Genomic DNA, 23806 nt, shown 5'->3' with positions numbered 1-23806 from the left:
TTAGTTAACTGCCATTTTAATTCCCAATATCATTAAAATATGTATCTGAGAAGTCATGTTGACAACAAAGACTTGTTTTTCTAGTCAGCTGTTAGTCTATGAAATCTTTAAAACATGTTAACCAGTGACAATTTATGGCAGCTGTACAGTTTAATGAACATATTTGTCTGTATTTTCAAACAACTGCTGTGGTAGAAGATAGATTTCCGCACTCTATTTTCTTTCTTTCTTTCTTTCTTTCTTTCTTTCTTTCTTTCTTTCTTTCTTTCTTTCTTTCTCCTACTGTATCTTATCATGGGACGTACTGTAGTCCACAGTAATTCCCAAGAAAAATAATCGGTTATTTGACGTGCTTGTTGGTGGGCATCGAATAATGGTTCCCAAGGAAAACCTAAAGAGACGAGTTGTACCAATTCCTGTAGCTTACAGAAGAGTAGTTCAGCTGGAGGACGCTTAAAATATTATCTTGGGTTACGATAAGCCAACTAAATCTGGTCCACAGTCACCACGGGTCATTTAGATAGCGGGAAGGTGTGACCCCAGAAGCTGGTGGCTACTTGCCAAGGGCGGCTACTTGTTTTATCATAGTCCAGCTCCGTACGGCAGACTGAGCCCAGCCTCCGTACAAGTTGGTCAGCATTTCTCCGAGTAACCAGGGAGCAATATGGACAACACCCGTCCCAGCACCGAAACAGCAGAGCCGATCTCAGGCACCCCACTAGACACGGTAAGTTTCCTGAATGAGCCCTACTCATATCTCATGAGCGAAAAGAGGCAGAATAAGATTACAAACTTGGTCTTCGTTTCATTTCTTTTCACATTCCACCTCAGAAATGTGAACTATTTTAATACAATCATGCCATAAAACAGATGGTACGATCATCTCCATCACCGAAAGTGCCATCTGGTCATTAATGTGTTTCAAAACTGTCAATTAATTACCTGAAATAGCTTACAGCTTTACTAGACAAGCATAGTACGCGAGTCAAAGAGATGTCGAAGAGGGCTTACCATTATGTAATGTTGCTTTCTTCGTAAGTATATTCTGATGTCATTTTTCTGCAAACAGTATCACTAAATGAATAGATTCAATACACATAGGTTCAATTAAATGTCAACATCTGAATTGATAATAAAATTACCATCTTATAATCACAGTGAAACACCAAACCATTCCGTCCCTTAATGACTGATCTTCGCAAGCTCCCAGGCCTTTTGGACAAGTTCAACATTCTGGACCATATGGGCCAATGAGGAAGATGATTTGCTTGCCCATCAGTAGATATTCATATATTACCCAATTGGACGAAATTCGAACTCGTGTCAGTTCTACGAGCTCAAAAATTGTAACACGGACAGACATTTAGTGACGGTCACTATATATGCCTCGTGCCATGCTTGATTGTGTCATCAATGTGTGTGTGTGTTGGGGAGAGGGGGGGGTGCCAGTGAAGGAGTCGATCAGCGAGTACTTCTTTAACACTAACAAAATAGAAGAGTAAATTCCACACTACTTTCACTACTGCACCACTACCAATCCTACTGTTACGGCGAGTCGCATGGAGATTAGCATCGACTGAAGAATATTTTCTTCCTTTTTTATCTTATTTAGCCCTCAATTATTTTACTTCGGTCGTAAACGAATTAGCTAAAACTACGTAGTTGCTTTCTGTAAAGAAATGGAATGAAGCCAATAAGAACGTGTTAGCTAGCGATGGCTGTCTCACTACATACCTCTCACCTGGTCAGAACATAATTCACTCGTAGTCAACGAAATTGTAATTCTTGATGCAGTTATAAAATTTTGGCGTTTCGCAGTAGGGCCTACTAGCTACGGAGGAAAAAAACAGGGTCTTGTACTACATGTGAACTTCGTTTGTACTGTCAGGGGGGCAAGAACGCTGCGGGTCCAGTTATATTAGAAAGGCAACTGAAATAATAATAATAATAATAATAATAATAATAATAATAATAATAATAATAATAATAATAATAATAATAATAATAATAATAATAATAATTCGGCGTATAAGTCACACACGTACTGGATTGTATCGCAAGTTCACATTGAAGGGTGTGATTCGGATTTGACAGAGAAAACGAGGACAGAAGCAGTCTAAAATCCCAGACAAACGTGAGTTTGAGAGCAAATCCCCGCATAATAGTCACCCGATCTTCTCGAAAGAGTGTTTCGTAAACATGATTTTATAGCTTCCTTATTCATTACCTAATGTCCTACCACACGTCTTCAATAGCGGAAGCATTCGTTCTTCACTCGCCTAAAATCCTTATTGTTCGAAGAAAAGAAAACTTAGTCCTCTGGTAAAACTTTAAAGAACTTCTTGTTGTTCTTAAGTCCTACGAAAAGGTTGTTGTTTGCTCCCAATAGTTGACGTTTACTGGAAGAAATGTCATTCATTGACCACCACCAATACCGGGGATAGGCCTAAAGCTGATGTGGTCAATGTCTTAACTTCCAGAAGAAGTCTTTCTTGACTCAATCTTAATCTGTCTGGCTGGAAGGACTGTCTAAGACTGTATAGTTCTGGAAACAGAAATACGGAAGAAAAATAAGGTTCCGAAGACAGGTACAAGGAAAACAATGTATTTCGTTAATAATTACCTCGTGAACCTTGGCAGAATTATCAAATGTCACTATCACTAGAATGTTACCCAGCGAAAACCATAGCCTACATTTCAGGAACAATGCAGTTTTGTAACCATAACGTTGCTGGCGAGATGTAGTGTTTACAGTGCACTATGTCTTCTGGTATGGGCTATATCAAATTTGTTACTTTCATTGACCTGTCTCAGTCTCATCCTTGGCTTTGACAATATGAAAGTGACTGAGGTATGAGCCATGCTAGTAATACCATTCCTTTTGCAGCCAGTCCCTGTTATGAATGGTGTGAAAATATTGCTCACAGGGTCGGTTGGTGCATGCATTTCAGCGGGCTTGGCAGACTGATATGTAATAGCAGCGGCTGGCTCGGTGAGGAAAGCAACGGGAAACTACATCACTCTTCATTTCCCTAGTACGCCTTTTCAGTGACGCCTAGACTATTTATGACAGCTGTTGGCGGAGCTGCAGAGGATCAAACCAGCCTTCGGGCTGAATACCCAACATACACAACATACAACGTCAGCATAAGACCGTTACGAATTTCAAAGGCATTTGAGTCGTTACACCTCATGGAGTCCGGCACCATGGCTAAATGGTTAGCGCGCTGCCCTTCGGCCACAGGGGTCCCGGGTTCGATTCCAGGCAGAGTCGGGAATTTTAACCTTAATTGGTTAATTTCGCTGGCACGGGGGCTGGGTGTATGTGTCGTCTTCATCATCTCATCCTCATCACGACGCTCAGGTCGCCTACGGGAGTCAAATCAGAAGACCTGCATCTGGCGAGCCGAACTTGTCCTCGGACACTCCCGGCACTAAAAGCCATACGCCATTTCATTTCACTTCATTTACCTCATGGTATTCACTATATAGCTGTACCACACACATACTGTTATATGTCGATTGCACTTGAAATGAATCCTGATTCTCACATGCCTCGGGCTATTGTCTCTCATTTCGTTCCCAGAGTGGCAAATAGATCATTCAGCCAAGAAATTGCGAGGTAACAACTAATTCAATCTACTCTTATTCTCGATTAATACCAAATGAATATACTCACCAGAATAGATACCACAGTAATATACTCACAAGAACAGATACCCTGTAATATACCGTGGTTGCGCCTGCGAAGACCGCTATGTGATAATATTGTGGGAGAAAGAATGAGCCGCAGCATATATATCATAGAGAATTCTTTGAAATTACCCTCACAATATTGAACCCTAGAGGTAAGAACCCTACCGGACAAAGTTATAAACTGAAATATTTCACACAGCGGTTTTTGCAGGCGCAACGACGATACATTATCAGTTAGATTTCATGTACATCGTAAGTACATTGTATAGGATAACGCATGTACCGTTCCAGTTTAAAAGCTCAGCGCTGAAATAGAGGACACGAGAGGGGGCGACAGGTATATAGTCTGGAGTTTGAATTACGTTTGAACTCGCCAGGCTTTCAGAACGGTCAAGGTGAATATTCGGTTCTCCAGTAACAACAGTTCTGCATTGCATCAGCCAAGGACAACAGGATGTGATCCGTGAGCGACAGGTCGGCAAAAAATTCTATAATATTCCAAGTAGGCAATCAGACTTGCAGGAAAGAAAACCACTACATTACATCAGTGAAAGGTAGCAGAATTCATATTGTTTACCAGCATTTTAAGGAACGAAATTAAAGACATAAGATTCTCGATTTATTCATCAAAGTATTGTAGATTAAGGGTGCTCAATTTAAATTGTAGGCGGGCCGGATGACTGATTTCTTAACGAACGATGGGTCTATTTATTCCCCCTTTCACCCACCCCCACCGACTAACATACAAATACTTCGACACACCCGGCTGACCCAAGGGGCTCGCTAGTTGAGAGACAGAAGTGCGTCCTCGAGCCGGTGTACGCCGTTCTTCCCCTCGCTGAGTTTTCGCCCCTCAATCCCACTCCCCACGGTTTAGTCTCCGCCTTTCTTGTCCCTTCCGTTCTTCCACGCCGAAACCTTCGTCTTTCCAAATGACGGTGCAGGGGTATTTTGCTTTAAATCAGGCTATTCAGACCACGAAGCAAAATTCCCCATTTCCCACTTCTTCAGTCACCGATCAATCTCACATCCGACTATACGGCACACAATACAAAACAAACCCACAAAAGTAAACAATACTCTGTAATTTTGAATAGACTTACCAATCAGTGAGATGCCTTCGCATGAAGTTACATTGTTGAAATGTCTAGAGACAGATTTGACACAGCCAGCCTCAGAACGGAATGCAGGAATCAGTGATGCAAGAACGTAATATTGATTTTAACATCTTCATTCTTGAAAATGTTAGTTCACAAATGTAGGTAATGGCAAACGCTCACAAGTGCCTTCCCCCAAATTTTAAGAAAGCCGGAAGCATCTCATTACTAAGCTCCTTGTAAAAGTTAATAAGATTACCCTCCACGAACTTGTCCATTAATTGGGAATAACACTGAAGTTCAAAATTAATTCCATCTGTAGTTGCAAAGGTGCACCACTGAAGTCAACTGTAAATGGATTTTCGGACTAGAATTTTTTTCCCACGTTCAGAGAAAAGTATCTAGATCTGTTTTCAAACTCATTCTTCAATAAGTCAATCAACTTAATTAACCAATAATATGGCACTAGACTGTTTGAGATCGCTACTTCAATTTCTGGAAACCTACAACATGAAAACTGTGGGAACTCGCCCTCCTCTAATATTGCTGTCGAAATAACTTCAATTTGTTTTGGAACGCTAACATATAACTATTCACTTCGTTTAAAAGCCTTCCTTCTCCTTGTAATTCCTTATCAATATATTTAAATGTTGCTTTAAATCTGTAAGTACCGCATAATTCCACATCCAATTCTCGTCACCCAATGTTGCCAGTTCTTTGTTTCGTGTACGGTATATAAACGCGCTTATTTCTTCAAGAAGTTGAAAGGAGCATTTCAGAATATTACCTCGCCATATTCAGAATGAATTTCAGACAGAAATGACTGGAACTGATGATGGCTGAGTCCATGTAATCGAATATAATTAATTGTTCATGTATTCATCACGTGTTCCAAATGCAATACTTTTACTCAGTAGTAATTTTAGACGAACCATGCAGTGTAATTCAAGAGGCATATCAGTATTTCTGTTATTAAGTTTTTGTACCATTCGCTCTATCTTTTGTTACAGATGCCAGTCCATCGCATCATAAATCGAAATCCTTCAACGTTTCACTCAGTTGGAGAATAAATCCTCGCCTGTTGTAGCTCCATTCTTTTGTAAAGATGCCACACTCCTTGTCAAAGCCAAGAATAAAAATTAAAAGTTGTATTGTATCACGGATATTATTTTCATACAAAGCCAACGAAAAACATTAGAATGAATTTGATTTTTCGCACAATTGTGAGCATAATAGCTCCGAGTTCTGTTCTTCTCGCCACTGTGCTCCGCGATAAGCTCACCGAATTTATCAGTTGTTTCTATTCAGGACACATTTCTCCTTTTACAGAAAGCATACAGTTTTTCACAAACTCCCAATCAGAAAATGTAGCTCTTTCGTGGCCAATAAATGTGCAACTAGGCCTATATAAATAACGCGAACTGCAGCTATATTTTCCCCGATATGTCCGTGAACATCTGTTGTTGAGCGGTGAGACATTGCACTGAATTTTCCTACCGTAATACTCCATCGCAGTTATTTATACAGATTTGTGCATCGAGTCATAATGCCGCCTCATGTTATATTCTTTAAGAACTGATTTTTTCAGCATATCAGACACATCAGTTTTCCACTGTTCTCGATACAAAAATATTCAGCATTCCATTTTTCTGTAAACACACGGCACACACTATCCATTTTTCTACGTTAGGAAAAGGATATTTTCACAAACAAAATATTAAAATGCCTTTAAATTTTAGTAACACCTCTGTGGTGTAGTGGTTAGTGTGATTAGCTGCAACCCCCGGAGGCCCAGGTTCGATTCCCGGCTCTGCCACAAAATTTAGAAATTGGTACGAGGACTGGAACGGGGTTTACTCAGCCTCGGGAGGTCAAATGAATAGAGGAGGTTCGATTCCCACCTCAGTCATCCTCGAAGTGGTTTTCCGTGGTTTTACACTTCTTTAACACATCAGACACATCATTGTCAAATCCCGGGATGGTATCTAACTTAAAGCCACGGCTACTTCCTTCCCTGTTCCGTGCCAATCCCTTCCAAATCCTTCCATTCCCCACGAGGTCTCTGTTCAGCATAGCAGGTGAGGCAGCCTGGGCGAGGTACTGGTCCTCCTCCTCGGTTGTATCCCCGACCAAACGTCTCACGTACCAGGACACTGCCCTTTAGGCGGTAGAGGTGGGATCCCTCGCTGTATCTGGGGGAAAAACCAACCCTGGAGGATTAAATAAATAAATACATTTTAGTACTTAGAAAGAACGTCATTTCTCAGTAAACCACAATGAACTCCCCAAAACACTTCTAGGGTGTAAACTGGCCATTTTCTGTGGATGCCCCAAGATAGTTGGATCCTTCCCCAATGGAATGCAGCAAATGTCTTGTAACGCGGTTTTTGAGGTGTCAACCAGTTTTTCAGTCCGAGTCGGAACACACGCTTTTGCGTTTTTTGTTATACGAAGATAACGATAAATTTCTGAGTGTTGAAAATGATACGGGCACGAATATCTCTTTGACCTTAATTAAACCATTAGTCAACCATCGGTCCATTCCCAATCATATTTATTATATATTGGCTATAATAAATCACGTCTATGTGGTTCTCGTTAAGATTGCAAGTCCCACCACATGTGATCTGGGCATGTAGGCTTAACACTAGGCTGTTTGGTTTCAGGGCAGGATACTATGGCAAATCTCAGCTCGCTGGTTTCCAGCAGGATGTGTGAGAGGTTTTAGACAAGAGTGAACAGCTGGATTGTATAGCAATAGACTTGTCTATAGCTTTTGACAGAGTAAACCATGATATACTTATCAAGAAAAATTAGAAGAATCGGACTGGGTACGACGGTAGTAGATTGAGTGGAAGTCTTCTTGAAGAGCAGAAAGCAGAGGGTAAGGGTAAATGGGTCATTATCAGATCCTCAGAAAGTGGGGAGGGGTGTACCGCAAGGCGGGAAACTGGCGCCTTTACTTTTTTAAATGTTTGTATATAATATACAAGAAGGATTGAACTCACAAATCAAACTATTTGCAGATGATTTAGTTGTATATAGAAAAGTGAACTGTTTAGATGAGTGTAAAATACTGCAGAAGAATCTGAACAAAATACCTGGACTCAAAAAAATGGGATGAGAATTAATGTTGAAAAGAGTCAAGCAGTTAGTTTTGGAAACAAGATATGCAGGAGAGTGGACAATTACAAAATGGGCGGGGAAAATATAAATTTTGAACTGTAGGTATTTAGTGGTCATATTACGGGGTGGTAAATTTCACTAGATGAGACATATAGGATACGTGGTCAAACAAGCGCCGGCCCCGCGGTGTAGGGGTAGCGCGCCTGCTTCTTACTCGAAGGCCCTGGGTTCGATTACCGGCCAGGTCGGGGACTTTTACCTGGATCTGCGGGCTGGTTAGAGGTCCACTCCGCCTTTGCGATTACAACTGGGGAACTATCTGCCGGAGAGATAGCGGTCCCGGTCTATAAAGCCAAGAATAACGGCCGAGAGGATTCACATCGTGGCAAACCACACGACACCTCGTAATCTGCACGCCTTCGGGCTGAGCAGCGGTCGTATGGTAAGCTATGGCCTCGGGGCTGTTGCGCCATGGAGTTTGGTTTGATTTGGTCAAAAAAGCATTTAGGTCACTGCACATGGTAATGCGGGTGTTAAAAGGAGTATGCAGAAGGATAAAAGTGATGGCATATTTAATACTTGTAAGACCTCAACTGGAGTGTGCCTCAGGGGTATGGGATCCATATCAAGAATTTTTGGTAAAAGAATTGGAGCGAGTATTGATATGTATGTGATGGGCAAAATGACTAGCAGTGTTAGTATCATGCTGAGGAAACTAGGGTGGGAAAGTTTAACAGAAATGAGGATGCGAGCAAGGTTGTTTTTCTTTTTTTTTGTTTGTTTGTTTTACAATTTGTTTTTACGTCGCACTGACACAGATAGGTCTTATGGCGACGATGGCCGTGGCCTTTATTAAGGTACAGCCCCAGCATTTGCCGGTGTGAAAATGGGAAACCACGGAAAACCATCTTCAGGGCTGCCGACAGCGGGGTTCGAACCCACTATCTCCCGGATGCGAGCTCACAGCTGCACGCCCCTAACCGCACGGCCAACTCGCCCGGTGAGAGCAAGATTGGGAGTATGTACCTGGGATATACTTTGCAGGAGAAAGTGCGTTGGAGGATATTACAAATTATAGAACAGCTTACCAGAGGACATCTTTAATCTTCAATCTTCAAAAAGATGTGCATTCATTCAAAAGTAGATTGAAGTCATGGCATGAGGAAGTAAGAACCTAGCAGGAGATAATATTATGGGGAGTATTGTATGTGTATATATGTATATATATATTGTATTTCTTATAATTTTGCCACAGGGGAAAATATCCCATTTACAAATTAAATGTTCTAATTCTTATTCTGATTCTGAAGCAAGCAAGCAATTAGGTTTTCATGACTGTTGATATCTTGATCTTAGCCACGGGACCTCCAGTTTTACGTGGATTCCGAATCACAAGGACGTAATTCTTGAATTAATAACAAGCGCCTTGGTGAGAAGCCAGTGACAAGGTCAGTCGGCCACCACGTCGCCCAGCAATCAGTAACTGTTTCTGATAAATTATTTATATTTTTTCTCATTTTTTACGCGTTTTAATGGGGTATACATAAGTGTTGCGTGCGAATGTAGTTACGAGTTAGGAAATTCTATTCATTGAGTCCAGCAGAAGTGAAGATTGTCGACAATCTGTGTAGAGACTTAGCTACTGCGTGTCACGCCAAGGGAGCTTCTCTGATGCGATAACCGAACAGCTAGCCGCCTGGTAAGCGCTTAAACGTTTCATCGCGAGTATTGTTAAGCAAAACATACGAACTGTTGTAACTTTACCTCAGTGAAATACTGTGTTCGAAATGCGATATCAATGATATCTATGTCAGCGAAGCATATACGAAAATAATATTTTCGCACTTGAGAGTGAAATTACGACTCATACATAACCGGTTGTTATGTGATAGGAAACAGTCACGCACGATTATCACTATAATTAACTCTAAAATGGCGATAAAATTTCAGGGATCGACTTGCCCCAAAATATGGTAGGTCAAATTAAAGTGGTTAGTATTACAAAAACAGTATAGAAATCTCAAGACCGAGTTCGATAGCTGCAGTCGCTTAAGTGCGGCCAGTATCCAGTAATCGGGAGATAGTGGGTTCGAGCCCCATTGTCGGCGGCCCTGAGGATGGTTTTCCGTGGTTTCCCATTTTCACACCAGACAAATGCCGGGGCTGTGCCTTAATTAAGGCCACGGCCGTTTCCTTCCACTTCCTAGGCCTTTCCTATCCCATCGTCGCCATAAGACATATCTGTGTCGGTGCGACGTAAAACAAATAGAAAACAAAAAGGAAGAAATCTCAAGGCGCCCTTATGCATGAATTAATTTGAACTTACGTTTCGGATAGGTGTCTCGAGACTTGAAATACGGTACTCTCACCGACAGTGTATGCAAAATAATAATAATAATAATAATAATAATAATAATAATAATAATAATAATAATAATAATAATAATAATAACAATAAAAAGCTCAGCCACCAAGGCGTTGTGGCTCGGAATCAAACCACTCAACTTTAACTCCCAGACTTTTCACCGAGTACCTCTTGCGTGTGGCTATGGAGCTAGGTGGGACGTAATGAACCGAAATCAAGAAGATTCTTCAAGTGACCTTGGAATATACACTGCATTTGAAAGTAAAGCACGGAGCGTTGTGGGTAACATTCATGACGTAATTAAGGAAAATGACTTTCCTGTTGGTTGCAGGAAAACGTCGCATGGCAGTTTTGTCGGCTGATGAAACATGCTATAAAGTTACGTGCACCAACAGTTTCAAGTTGCCCGCAATCTCACGGATGCCCTCAGGTCGCGAAAGGAGGGGAACATTGGAGGGGATAAGGAATTTGGTTTCAGTCAGTAATTTTCTGGCCCTCTGATGTATATAAATGACCTGAGCAGTACAAAAGACTATTATTGTATTGATAAACCAGTGTAGCGCAGTGTTCCACCATGGGCGTTTCAGACGTTCTTGAACCACCTGCCGATATCTTGGACGTAAGTCTGCTGTACCGTACTACTATTTGTAGTGTTTACGAATAGTCCACTAGGTTGATTTAATTAATTAAACATGAAAGTTGTCATTTCATAGAACGTCTGATTTAGTGATACATATATGAGAATGAAGCCATAGGCTACTTTCCAGTATCAACTCAGTTAACGTAAGTAACTTGAATATTTAATAGATAAATGTTTAATAATGTGTAATTTTTTACAGGTATGTTACAGTTGTTTAAAACAACATTGTGTACAAGGTCTCAGTGAATATATTTAACTAAAATGCTAATTTAACTACAAATGTCATTCCCCACTTGTTCCAATCAGGCCATAGTTCGGTTGATTTAGGCCTATCTAACTTTTCTTTGATCGACCTCGAACTCTCTTGCTTTTCATATATCTTAAGCCTAACGAAAACCGTACATGCAGTTAGTGGGACGTAAAAACAAAAACATTATTCCATGTGTCTTTTATCGCTTGTACGATTTCTTTCTCTAGCCTCTCTCACACGACTCTTCTCGGATCCGTGCTCCTGGACTTCTTTAGAATACGTCTATTGACAAACACATTGTTGTTGTGTTGTTCACTGTTCATATTACTAAAGATATAGTACATCCTAGGTTATTAGTACCGTTCACTCGTGTTTTTTTTTTTTTTTTTCCGCTCGTGGTTTTACGTCGCACCAACACAGATAGGTCTTACGGCGACGACGGAGTTGGAAGGAAGCGGCCGTGGCCTTAATTAAGGTACAGCCTGGTGTGAAAATGGGAAACCATCTTCAGGGCTGCCGACAGTGGGATTCGAACCCACTATCTCCCGGATGCAAGCTCACAGCCGCGCGCCTCTAACCGCACGGCCAACTCGCCCGGTCACTCGTATGTTAAGAAACTGTGTGATTATTGTGGAATCTGTAGTAATGCGTGTGGTTGTAATTATTTGGGATTAATTGGTACCCTAGGAATAGATGTCTTGCATTACTTAGTGCCGTATTCGTTCCTAAGAAGAAAAAGAAGAATGGCATACTCTTAACTCTATGGATTTTAGGAGACGTTGAAGGACCGAAATATTCCTCTTGAAAGGGTATTTTTAACCAGTTATTTTACCAGGTAATCTGGTAAAACAGATTTCACTTTCATATAAGCATTCTTAGATGCCAACTGATGGCGCCTGGATTCGATCCTTTTTTTTTTTTTTTTTTTTTTTTTTTGCTATTTGCTTTACGTCGCACCGACACAGATAGGTCTTATGGCGACGATGGGACAGGAGAGGGCTAGGAGTGGGAAGGAAGCGGCCGTGGCCTTAATTAAGGTACAGCCCCAGCATTTGCCTGGTGTGAAAATGGGAAACCACGGAAAACCATTTTCAGGGCTGCCGACAGTGGGGTTCGAACCTACTATCTCCCGAATACTGGATACTGACCGCACTTAAACGACTGCAGCTATCGAGCTCGGTCGATCCTTTGTTGACGACCTGTTTAGTGTTCCAGCAAGTCCATTGATCACTGATTAGTCACCTTGAACCAGATTCTGCTGGAGAAGGATAGTTCATTTCTGTCTCCTTCTCCACCGACCAGCAATCCGTAGTCATCTCTCCTAGTACTGACCACGTACAATGTTGCTTAACTTAAGAGATCTTTTTGAAGCTGGTATTCTAAATCAGTACACTGTTCTCTCATATGTGAACCATGATTTGAAGTAAGGTACTATCCTAGCCTATTCCTACAGACAGTGTGAGAATGAAGATCGCACTCAGAATAGTCACATTCTGCACAAGAATTCAAACCACTTGTCGCCAAATGGACAACATTACAGTCCTTAAGGCAGTCAGCTATGAAGGTAGGTAGAATATCATAACTGTGGACCACTGCCTTCAACAACTTAAGTAGGGAGTTAGCTATAATCTCCGTAGCGTAACGGTTAGTGTTATTAGCTGCCGTCCTCAGAGGCCTGGGTTCGATTCCCGGTACTGCCAGAAATTTAAGACTGGCAGGAGGGCTGGTATGTGGTCCAAATGGTACATGCAGCTCACCCCCAATGGGGGTGTGCCTGAAAAGAGCTGCACCACCTTGGGATGAGGACACGAGTTTACTTAGCTATAATCTCTAATAGTTGTAGAGCTCAAAATAGTATTAAAACAGCAGTAGAAATAACCACCAAAATAATTAAAATTAAACCTTCAGAAACAGGCCTTTGAGTTCTAAAAAAACCATCTGGTAACTCAAATTTTACTTTCATATAAGCATTCTTAGATGCCAACCGATGGCACCAGGATTCGATCCTGCGTTGACGACCTGTTTAGTGTTCCAGCAAGTCCCTTGATCACTGATTAGGCACCTTGAATCAGATTCTGCTGGAGAAGGGTAGTTCATTTCTGTCTCCTCCTCCACCGACCAGCAATCTGCGGCCATCTCTCCTAGTACTAACCATGCTTAACTTAAGAGATCTTTTCGAAGCTGGTATTCTAAATTAGTACACTGTTCTCTCATATGTGAACCATGATTTGAAGTAAGGTACTATCCTAGCCTATTCCTACAGACAGCGTGAGAATGAAGATCGCACTCAGAATAGTCACATTCTGCACAAGAATTCAAACCTCTTGTCACCAAATGGTCAACATTACAGTCCTTAAGGCAGTCAGCTATGAAGCTAGGTAGAATAACTTAACTGTGGACCACTGCCTTCAACAACTTAAGTAGGGAGTTAGCTATAATCTCTAATAGTTGTAGAGCTCAAAATAGTATTAAAATAGCAGTAGAAATAACCACCAAAATAATTAAAATTAAATCTTCGGAAACAGGTCTTTGAGTTCTAAAAAACCACTAACATTTTCAATGAACAGATGTAATTCCTATCGTGCATCATATGACGACATCACACAGAACTGGCTTTTTGACCATAACATTGGTAATGGACACAACACATCAAGTGTTCCTGTACTGGGAGTCACTTGCTGAAAATGGTCATTCCCAAGATAGCTACAAGTTCTCCAACAATGCAGTTATTTTACTGTCAGAAGCAGTATAATTCATTGTAAATAAATAAAAATATGGAAATAATCCTGGAAATGAATTACTGAGTATCTCCTCACAGAAAGCAATTGATATCATCCCAACAAGCTCATTCATGTAAGACAGTGAACTTTGTTTGATTCTGTAACATTATCATCACTACTTATGTAATGGATGTTAACACTGAAGAAACGTTGTTTGGTTAAATTCACCTACCTCAATGGCATAGGCTGTTAGTCATTGTCCTTCTGTTTTCAAATTGGTAGGTTTGAAACTAGCAGAGGTTGGTGGCATTTGAGTGTTTCTAATAACTTTTAAGAACTGCAGAACAAATTTTTGTCACTCTGGTGTTGCTTAAAATCTATATCAGAGATGTTTAAAAAAATATTATCATTAATTGTAGTGCCATATTGCCAATAATCTGTATTACCTATATAGGTATGTGTGTACCAGTATTGCTGTGAGGCAGCATGCATCAGCATCAGCAATATCCTCCAAAGTTGCTGAGGTTTAGAGGAGTATTTAGAACAATACCATGTTCATGGAGTGATATTATGTAACCTATGCATATTGTCTTTTTACAGCCCATCCTCATGAAGGGAGGAAACTACATAAAAGAAGGCCGAGATTCAGCCAAGAGCACCTGTCTCATCTTTTCACCTCGGGAAGAGGATGAAGTTGGTGCTCTTGCCAAGTCACTGAAAATGTTTGAGGTAATGATCATAGCCTATAAGTTGTGATAAATGCCATTATCTTTCTATAATATATACGAATTCTGATTATTGGGAAAGGAAACTCTTTCAAAGTCAAATTTAGTTGCTAATTTGAATTACACAATGAAACAGTCAAAAATCTCTCCACAAACATTTAGATTTGAAACAATTTTGATTGTTGCTCACCTTTGAAATATTCGTACATATTAACATATTACTGTATTCTGACAACACATACACGGTCATATACAGTGACCTCGATTAATATGTACCGTAAGTTCCAATTTACATTTATTTTATTTTCACTCTTCATAAGATCACTACTGTCTCATTGTATTATCATGTCTCATTTCTCTAGTGCATTTTCAAAATTATGCAGTGCAACTTGTTCCATGACCTCCTTACTTATTTATTATTTCACTAAGTGGCTCAGACGATTGAGGTGCTGGCCTTCTGACTCCAACTTGGCAGGTTCAATCCTGGCTCAGTCCGGTGGTATTTGAAGGTTCTCAAATACGTCAGCCTTAAGTTGGTAGATTTACTGGCACATAAAAGAAATCCTGCAGGACTAAATTCCGGCACCTCGGCGTCTCCGAAAACCGTAAAATTAGTTAGTGGGATTTAAGGCCAATAACATTAATTATTATTTCACTTTCCTGAAAATGTATACCTACATGTATTTAACATCACTGCAATTTGCTGCCAACATTTGAAATTCGTTAATCATTAATACCAGTAGTGGCTTGACTAAAATGGCAGGTGGAGCTAATGTGCGTATTATTATTATTATTATTATTATTATTATTATTATTATTATTATTATTATTATTTACACTGTTATGTGTTATTATTATTATTATTATTATTATTATTATTATTATTATTATTATTATTATTATTATTATTATTATTATTATTATTATTATTATTAAAGCAGTTTTTTTCTTCTGCTGTTGTATACACAACCATATTAAACACTGTCATTATATTTTTAATGGCAGTATCAGTACAATTAAGCATGCTTGATTCTAATACAAGTTAATAATAAAATACTCTAAAAGTGAGGGCCTACCTCATTTATAAAGGAACTGCGCTCGTCGATTCTTCTGCGGTGCAAACTATTCACTATTTTAAATGCTGCCTACTAAACAGTGTTGAAGAAACACTATCCAGAACTTATGCTCTCCACTCTGCAACTGCTAAAAACAAACTGTAAACTAAAATTCGAAACATGTCAAAAGCTTCACTCTGTGAATGGTCACAAGAACATGTTACATGATACTAGAAGAATACAAGCGAGTTTGCAATAATATCGTCATAATAACCACCGCTACAGCTTTGCATATATTGTTCCTTTTTATTGCGGGCATGTCAAAGCTAGCCCCTAGCTTGACATTTTAAAATCCATTGAAACTTTCACTCCCTCAAAGGTTTGCTGACCTTCAAAACAAGTTACCAAAACTCACTGTGAGGACTGAAAGCAAATTAGCCCCAGTGTCAGGATAAACATAGAAAACATGTAATACAATCATACTTTCATTTTCTCATATCATGAATTACTTCAAAACAGTGGTACTCAGAGATTAATTTGGTCTCATTAAATTAATTATCTAAAATATAAATAATATAACATTTCTGAACTCTTTCTGTCTGAAAATCTGGTGGGGCTAAGCCCCTTTAGACCTTAATGATGCACCACCCCTGATTAATACTACTCCAGAAATATTCAAACCTGTTATGAAAATAATAATGACCATCATCATCGAACTTCAAACAGGCAGAATCTGTATTTTGGAAGCTTAAGTTCTGTCACAGTGCAGTCACCTCAAAGAAACAACAACCAGGCTACAATTGAAATATAGATGTGTGCCACGTGAACACAGTAATATGATAATCATTTTCCAAAGCCTATATTAACTCATATTCTAGGCTCAATCAACACCCTAACTTGTTACACCAGAGTACCTTTATGGCTTGAGAGAAACAAAACAGTGCAGGGTCGGAAAGGGGTGGGGAGGGGAGCAACTATCTGCAGCAGACTAGAAACAGTGTCTAAATTTGCAAATACTGAAAATATCAATGAATACACCCAGATAATAAAGGATCTTCATTTTTGATTCAGGACTGTACATTTTTTTTTCAATACCAAGGGAGTGGCTGTGTGGTTTGGATCACATAGCTGTGAACTTGCATTCTGGGGATAGTTAGTTCAAACCCCACTGTCAGCAGCCCTGAAGATGGTTTTCTGTGGTTTCCAATTCTAACACCGGACAAATGCTGGGGCTATATCCTAATTAAGGCCACGGTCACTTCCTTCCCTCTTTTAGCCCTTTCCTGTCTCATCATCGCCATAAGACCTATATGTGTGTTTGCGACGTAGAGCAAATAAAAATAAAAATTGTAACCTGATTTTCAAATCTTGGCCATACCATATTCAGTTGCTGCAACCAATGTTGACTATGGTCTATAACTGGAGCTAAATAACTTGCAGAATGAAAGAGATATAAATGTTAATTTTACAAATATTTTTGTAAGAAGAAAATGTTCTTGCCTACATAGATTAGCTGCAAGAGTGTTGAGTATTGTTTGTTCCACATACATCTGCTAGAAACTATTTTCAATTTTGAAAGCATGCAAACCAAGTCAGATAAGCCAGTTATCACATTATAATTGTATATTTACTCTGGGACTTTATGTTTTGCAAACATACACGTACAGGAAAAAACTTTCAGAAATCATGAAGATCAAAATGATAGAATAATGCTTTACTGCATATTTTGTTTTATATTATTTTTTGTGTGATTTACAATATGTAACTGGATGGTGGTTTTTTTGTTACTTATAAAATGTATAGTTCCCTACAAACTGAGATTTACTGCACAACACACATGTTATATTTGTTTTAATAATACAGTAATAAATTATATTGCACATTTACCGGTACTCAAATGTTTTAATAACACAGTAAAGTAACACATGTGCATGTCATCAAAAAATTAAATGCTGTGTCAAAATAAAACAGTTTGCAGACATGTACAAATGCACTATCCATCATTGGATAAGTTGCCTCCTTCCTGTTGAGTGTATGGGAGAAGTATTGTATTACATTACAGCAGTACTAGTTGGTTAATCCTGTCATAGCTCATATATGATCTCACACCCTGATAAAGAAATTCTTGCTCCAAATGAATCATTACTGTAGTCTAATTTACATAGAACAAAATATATTAGAGATATGTGATCAAAATTTATTTTCAGTAAATAGCTCAAAACTGAATGTTAATCTGAATAGTTTCTCTAAGATCGAAAGCAAATCCATCTCAGCTAGGATTGCTGAATTATTTTGTCAAAATACAGGAGACATTTATGTGACATTATGATTAATACAGATAATATTTTTTTAAATTGAAACAGGTTTATTACTTCAAACTAACAAGCAAACTACTTTCTGAATACAAAAGTATTTAAAAGTATATTTATTAACATGTTTGGAAGCAGCTTGAAGTTTAGGATAAGTCGTTACATATTCTACAAGTTCCTGGCATGTGTAAATAAAATTAACACTCATTTGTATGTCAGATTTCATTAGATCTGTACTGCAAGGATTACTATCATCAGACCTTTTATTATTATTCATCAATTATTATTCATTAAAGTTGTTAGTGTTAAACTGTAGGAGTATTGTAAGGAAATTAATAGAAATAAGTTATTTAATACAGTGTATATACCAGATATTACAATAAAAGTTGAATCATTGCCTGAGAAGTGATATTCTGGATGCAGAAATTTTCTCACAATGTGTTTATCATAGAGACGAGATAGAAATGGTACAAGGGGGAGTATTTATACAGGTCAGAGAAAATAATGTACGCTTCAAAAAAGTTAGGGATGAGAAACATGAAATTCTAGGTGTAAGGTTCATCTCTATGGATAGTAGACAGCTTGATGTTTTTGGTGTGTACAAACAACTGGCAATTTCTGGTATGGCACAATGGAGCAACGAACCTCCAGTTTATATCAAATTAACATTAACTACTAAATTTTCACAGTGTCCTTATCAATCTCAAAGCTCTTGCTAAGCTCATCTTATCCGAAATACGGTATTCTCGTAATGGCTTTCAATTCATGCAAGGTGTGCAAAGTCTGTGACTGGATACTCGTCTGAAGTGCACCTCCTTGGAAGGCAAGCTCTCCACCCATACCTAGGCGAGGGGAGTAATAAGGTGTGGGGAGGACATCAGCCAGCACTAAGACAAGGCCAGGATATCTCAGAAGTGGATATCTGTGCTATACGCATGCGCAGTATGCTATTCTCGCATGCCTTTATAATCACAAGTCATATTGTGGAGGTTAGAAAATTACCCTTACAGAAATTTAACTATGGCAGCTGAGAATCTACCAAAAGTCACATTAAACTGCCAAACTCCAATTGATATTTTCTCCCAAATATTTCAATACTTACTAAACTCTTATCCATTTGCTTTCTTTGTGGTAGTTACTTTTTGAAGGGAATCTTACCTTTAAAGTCATTGAGACAAAGAGGATAAGGAAGGTAAACGCTAATGAAAACGCTAATTGCCTCGCTCATATGAGTTCTTAAAATTAAGTTACCAACATTGTCAACAACAGTGCGAACACACATCCTTCAAGTATCCTCATGTTTTTGATGTGTGATACAAGTGTCTACAAAAGTTTGTTGAACTCCTGGTGACAAAAGTAATGAGTTGCCACTGGTACAGACCTAGGAAGATATTCAACTACATGGGGAAAGGAACGTTATTGTAGGAGATGATCTCAATTTACCAAAATGTTACCCAGAAAAGTAATGTGAATGATAGAAGGCATGACCAACAAATGGTAAATAAATTAATCTGGGAGAAAATCTGAATCAGAAAGTGATGGAACCAACTAGAGGGAAAAATATTCTAGACATGGTGCTGATAAAACCAGATGAGCTCTATAGAGAAACTGAAGTGATAGTTGGTGTAAGTGATCACAAAACTGTGTTTGTCATAGTTAAGAATAAATGTGATATAAAGGAAGGCTGTAAAAATAGGACTATTAGGGAATATCATATTGTTGATACGAGAGGAATGGGAGGGCTTTTTTTTTAAAAGTATGATCAGTGAAAAAATGGTAAATAAAAATGAAAACATTGTATGGTATGGTTTGAAATTAATTGTTGAAGAGTTTGAAACCTTCAAAGGTGGTAAGGTATAGTAATGACCCTATAGTAATGACCCACTATATTATAACAGAGCAGTGGCGTGCGGTGAACATATTCATTACCCCAGCTGCAAACAAGTTTTTTTTTTTTAAATATAAACAATCGTAGCCTCACTACACTCTTGTCCGACTCGTTGGCTGAATGGTCAGCGTACTGGCCTTCGGTTGAGAGGGTCCCGGGTTCAATTCCCGGCCGGGTCGGGGATTTTAACCTTCATTGGTTAATTCCAATGGCTTGGGGGCTGGGTGTTTGTGCCGTCCCCAACATCCCTGCAACTCACACACAACACATTACACTATCCTCCACCACAATAACACGCAGTTACTTCCACATGGCAGATGCCGCCCACCCTCATCGGAGGGTCTGCCTTAAAGGGCTGCACTTGGCTAGACATAGCCACACAAAATTAATTAAACTACACTCTTTAAAGTCAACATTACCATTTTATTAGGCTGCATTTTTCATGGAAAGGTCTATCTGAGAAAGATCTTTCAAGAATATTTTCAACCACACACTCGCACATACTTCCAAATTGATATTCACTGCAGTGACGACACCATCATAACTTAATTTATAGCAGATTTTAAACAATGTACTCTCAGTTTCATCCGGTGATGCTTCATGATAGTACCATCATGTTTTTCACAAAAATGCACTGGGACTAACTACTTGTTTTTTACTTAAAAAGCCTAATCTAAACTAATCAGCAAAATTTAACTGGTACAGTAGAGTCTCGATTATCCGACTTAAATGGGACCTGGAGTACGTCGGATCACCGAAAATGTCGGATAATACGGAATAACTTTGAAAATGAAGTAAAACAAACAGGAAGGCTATACTGTATTATGTACTATGTTTTACGGGACTCTATTTATTGACTTATTAATTCAATTGTACAGTAGAAGCAGTATTCTTTTCTTACTACGCCTGTAGCCAGGTGCAGACGTCTTGGCTTGGGCTGCAAGAGTTTTGATATCAGCATCTTGAAATTCAGCCCAGTCTCATCACAATTAAAAATCTGATCACCGGATAATCCTTTAGCAAGAATTATTTCTTGAAATTGTCTTTTAAATTTCACAACCTCATCGGATTTAGCTGACAGTTTTTCTCCACAGATATTAAGCTGCCCAATGCCGTACCGTTTTTTCCACCGATCAAGCCACCCAGCACTGGCAGTAAAATTAGGGTCCCTTTATTAAACTCCTTCTGGATATACACCGCCATTTTTGCAGAATGGGGCCAGATATTGACAAGCCCTTTTCCTGGTTTTTAGTGAACCAAAGAAATAGTGCTTCACTTACTTTTTCGTACTCACATTTTTCATCGTTTTTTTTCCTTTCTAATTTTCAGTGCATCACTTGTTGCTCTGGTAGAGCACCACTTTTCAATTTATTCCCTCGTATGTTTTCAGTCTCCCACTGTAACACGTCCAACACCATAATCTGAAGCCATTTTTTGGAGAGTTTCCCCTTTGTCCAGTCTCTTTAATCCACTCTACTTGTGTTCCACAGAAACAATCACTTTCTTACGTTTACTCGCCATACTCACAGAGGATATGAAAACTATAACATCCGCACCCAACCAATAGTACATTGAACAATCCTACCGCATGACTGCCAGTGCTTGTCCCACAGTCGCACCCTCCACACCCCGTGTCCCAGAATTGTATCCACCCAAAGTTCAAATTAAGACTACCAGTGTCGGATAACACGGAGTGTCGGATAAGCGAAGGTCGGTTGAGCGAGACTCTACTGTATTTTACTGTCGCTGAAATTTTATAGTTTCACTCACATACTGAGTGTACGTGCATCAACGACAAATGAGGGAAAATATTTTTCACAACGTATAACATGTTATATTCATGAAGAATGACACAGAACTCATGAAATCTTCACCTATAATCCGAGAGGAACACTACAAAAATTCATTATATACCACCATCACAGACAACCAAATATAAACTCTGTGTTCATGCTCGGCAACCTAAATATTTTTCTGCGGCTATCGGAACACATACTCTACACGGGCCATCAATGAATTGCTCAAAAAAAAACTGTATACATGCCGAAACCCAAGACTAAAATGTATTCTTCTGTATTACAATTGATTTAATAAAATGGCCATATTTTTATTAGCAAGACGATGTGCAAGTGGCTATACTGTTAATATGTAGATATTTTTCTTGCAGTCCCTAGTGTGGGGCGCTGAAGACTTCGAGCGTCAAGTATTAAAACTAACATTACCTTACCTAAGCTAGCTGGCCTGTCGCCATAAATTGCTTTCAGGGTAGGGCAGGGGAGGGCTTACAGCTCTGCCCCGTTGCCAGGACATGGAAGCTTCAAGTGCATGCATCACCCAAGCGACTTTAAATTTTGCTGGGGTAGCTCTCTTTTGCACCAGCAAGGAAACCCAGCTCGCTGGAGAAGCTGAACTGCGGTAGTGCAAGCGGATTGTCGAAACAGCTGTACTTGGCTTGGCTTAGATGTTCGCAATTTTTTAAAGCGTTCTAAGGAATAATTGGAAAATGTCAATACAAAGTTCTTTACCCCAGCAGCGCTGGTGTAGATGGGGTTCAGTGCACGCCACTGTAACAGAGAAATAAAGAGACTAAGAAAGGTGGTACAGGTTAGAAATACATAGAGTTAAGTATGGTCATGGAAGTATGAAATGATTGAAAGAACTTAATAGGAAATTGTATTTAGCAAAAAATGTCAGCTAAGGATAAAATGATGGCAAACATAACTGGCAGTACAATCAAATGAAAGCAGAAATTTATCAGGAAGAAGAAGAAGACAAAAAATGAAAGAGGAATTCGACTGGTTGAATTCTGCACCAATCATAATTTAGTCCTTGCTAATTCTTGGTTCAAACACCACAAACGATGGCTGTATACATGAATGAGACCTGGAGACACTGGAGAGCATTAAATAGACATCATTAAAATTATGCAGAGATTCAGGAACCAGGTGTTGGACAGCAAGACATTCCCAGAAGCAGTCATGGACTCAGACCACAACTTGTTGGTCATGAAATGCCATCTGACGTTGAAAAAATTGAAGAAAGGAAGAAATGCAAGGTGACGGGATCTAGACAAGTTGAAAGAAGTGTGAGAGATTGTTTCAAGCAGCATACAAGCAAGGAATACTGTAAACGAAAAGGCTGAAGGAAGCACAATGGGTGAAGAATGGACATTCATAAAGTATGACATCAATAGGTCTGCTGAAGAAAGTTGCTATAGTAGCCCTAGTATACAAAGGAATGGGTGATAAATATAAAGTGGATAAGTACAGGCCAGTTAGCTTGACATGAATTGCATGTGAGCTCCGGCAAAGCATTCTTTCTTATTGTATTAGATATATTTGCAAAATTACTAAATGGTTTTGGAAGGGTTATTCTAGTGAGGCTCAACTTGCAGGATTCCAGAATGAAACAGCAGATATTTTATATTCAGGAGGTCAAATGGTCTGCATCACTACTGAAATATCCAAGGCTTTCAATAGGGTAAGTCATGGGAGACTACTGATGAAAATTAGGGCTATTGGACTAGACTAAATGGTGACTGAATTGGTCACTAAATTTCTAGAAAATAGAACTCTGCAAAATAGAGTAGTTGAAGAGTTATCTGTTACTGTACTGATTTACAAGTGAGTAGTCCCACAGGGCAGTATTATTGGATCTTTATGTTTTCTTATTTATATATATAAAAACTAGCCAAATACCCATGCTTTGCTACGGCTTTAAAATGCAAGTTAATATTCAAAGTTTTACATTTTTATCAATTTTCATATTTGTAACATTCTCATATGAATAATTCAACTAATTTTTCAATTCTTTCACCCCCACCCTTTAAATGGATTATCTGAAAACAAATTATCTATGTTTCTTTACTTTTACAGGAGTTCAAGTACCAATTTTTAAGTCCGTAATATGTTACATGTCTGAGATAATTTGCACAT

At 39.0% G+C, this 23806-nt stretch overlaps 1 protein-coding gene across 2 annotated transcripts in view; it reads left to right on the top strand.

The window, feature by feature from the left end:
* Positions 1-601: 601 nt before the first annotated feature.
* The window catches only part of Hn (phenylalanine-4-hydroxylase), a 41994-nt gene continuing 18789 nt past the window's right edge, over positions 602-23806 (top strand). Inside the window, exons 1-2 of one of the 2 annotated variants that reach the window (XM_067140766.2) lie at positions 602-727; positions 14495-14623. In XM_067140766.2, the coding sequence (XP_066996867.2) occupies positions 665-727; positions 14495-14623 (192 nt within the window). In that variant the 5' untranslated portion in view covers positions 602-664. Of the gene's footprint in view, positions 728-10751; positions 10904-14494; positions 14624-23806 lie in introns of those variants that run through there. The other variant, XM_067140767.2, reaches the window with a different exon arrangement.

The sequence above is a fragment of the Anabrus simplex genome, chromosome 2 (assembly GCF_040414725.1).
Source record: "Anabrus simplex isolate iqAnaSimp1 chromosome 2, ASM4041472v1, whole genome shotgun sequence".
In the NCBI taxonomy this organism is placed as follows: domain Eukaryota; kingdom Metazoa; phylum Arthropoda; class Insecta; order Orthoptera; family Tettigoniidae; genus Anabrus; species Anabrus simplex.
The sequence above is the reverse complement of the archived record's forward strand: the minus strand, read 5'-3'. Positions and strand labels throughout refer to the sequence as shown.